Here is a 964-nt window from a genome sequence, read left to right as displayed (position 1 = left end):
AATAATAATAATAATAATAATAATAATAATAATAATAATAATAATAGATTATAGTTTTAAATTGTTAAAAAGAATATTATCAACGAACAAAAAAGAGGAGAACGCTAGGATAATACGTATTTTCTTTTCAATAGAATTTCAGTTTCATCCGACACTGTTTCGAACGACAGAATTATAATTAAAAATAATAATAATAATAATAAAAAAAATACACTACTAAAAAGTTACAAGTTCGAAGCAACATCGGAAAGAGAAAGAGACTCTGGAAGATTACTCAACATGGTTAAACGGTACTCACCGTGCGTTGACAGAGGTAGGATTTCCAACGTCGTCCACGGACGGTTTCCTAGAATGAAACCACGAATGAAATTCGTTATTGTTCGCCTGCAGCTGCATTAGAGCGGGGTGTTTATACGTGCTGTACAGATTTGGCGTTTGCCACATTCTGCTGTACATTTGCGCGTCCATCGTTCTTTTTCTTTTTCTTTTTTCTTTTTATATCCCTTCCTTCAGTCCCAACTCTCAAAATCACACCCCATTTCCGTCCATTCGACACCCCCCCTACACAACACCCTCGACACAAGTCCGATTCACGAAATCCTCGACACAATCCTCTAATTTAAAAATTTATTCGATCCTCGATCTCCGTTCACTAGAAAAAAAACAAAAAAAAAAAAGAAAAAAAAAGAAAAAATCACCACAATCCAAAATCACGATCACCAACCACCGGAATAAATTTAAAAAAATTTGTCCTAACCAAATGCCAACATCCGTAACAGGCGTCAAGTGACACGTGGTTGAAGAGTCACCGAGAGCGTTTCACCCCTGAAGAGGGAGGTGAAAAAGAGGACGAGCACGGCGAGTTAACTTTTGACAGGCGCAACACGCACGCGGTCTGAGGGCGTGTGCATAAGTGTCATCGAGTGGAGGCGCGTGTCGGCCTCATGCTCGCCCTTGCCACCCC

General features: G+C 39.2%; 1 protein-coding gene across 1 annotated transcript in view; it reads right to left on the bottom strand.

Annotated features, from left to right (window-relative positions):
• Positions 1 to 964, bottom strand: part of LOC102681803 (protein trachealess) — a 119,559-nt gene that overhangs the window by 78,309 nt on the left and 40,286 nt on the right. Inside the window, 1 exon segment of the mRNA XM_006611957.1 lies at positions 299 to 346. Within this exon segment, the coding sequence (XP_006612020.1) occupies positions 299 to 346 (48 nt within the window).

This window comes from Apis dorsata, unplaced genomic scaffold (genome assembly GCF_000469605.1).
Source record: "Apis dorsata unplaced genomic scaffold, Apis dorsata 1.3 scaffold_97, whole genome shotgun sequence".
NCBI lineage: Eukaryota > Metazoa > Arthropoda > Insecta > Hymenoptera > Apidae > Apis > Apis dorsata.
The sequence above is the reverse complement of the archived record's forward strand: the minus strand, read 5'-3'. Positions and strand labels throughout refer to the sequence as shown.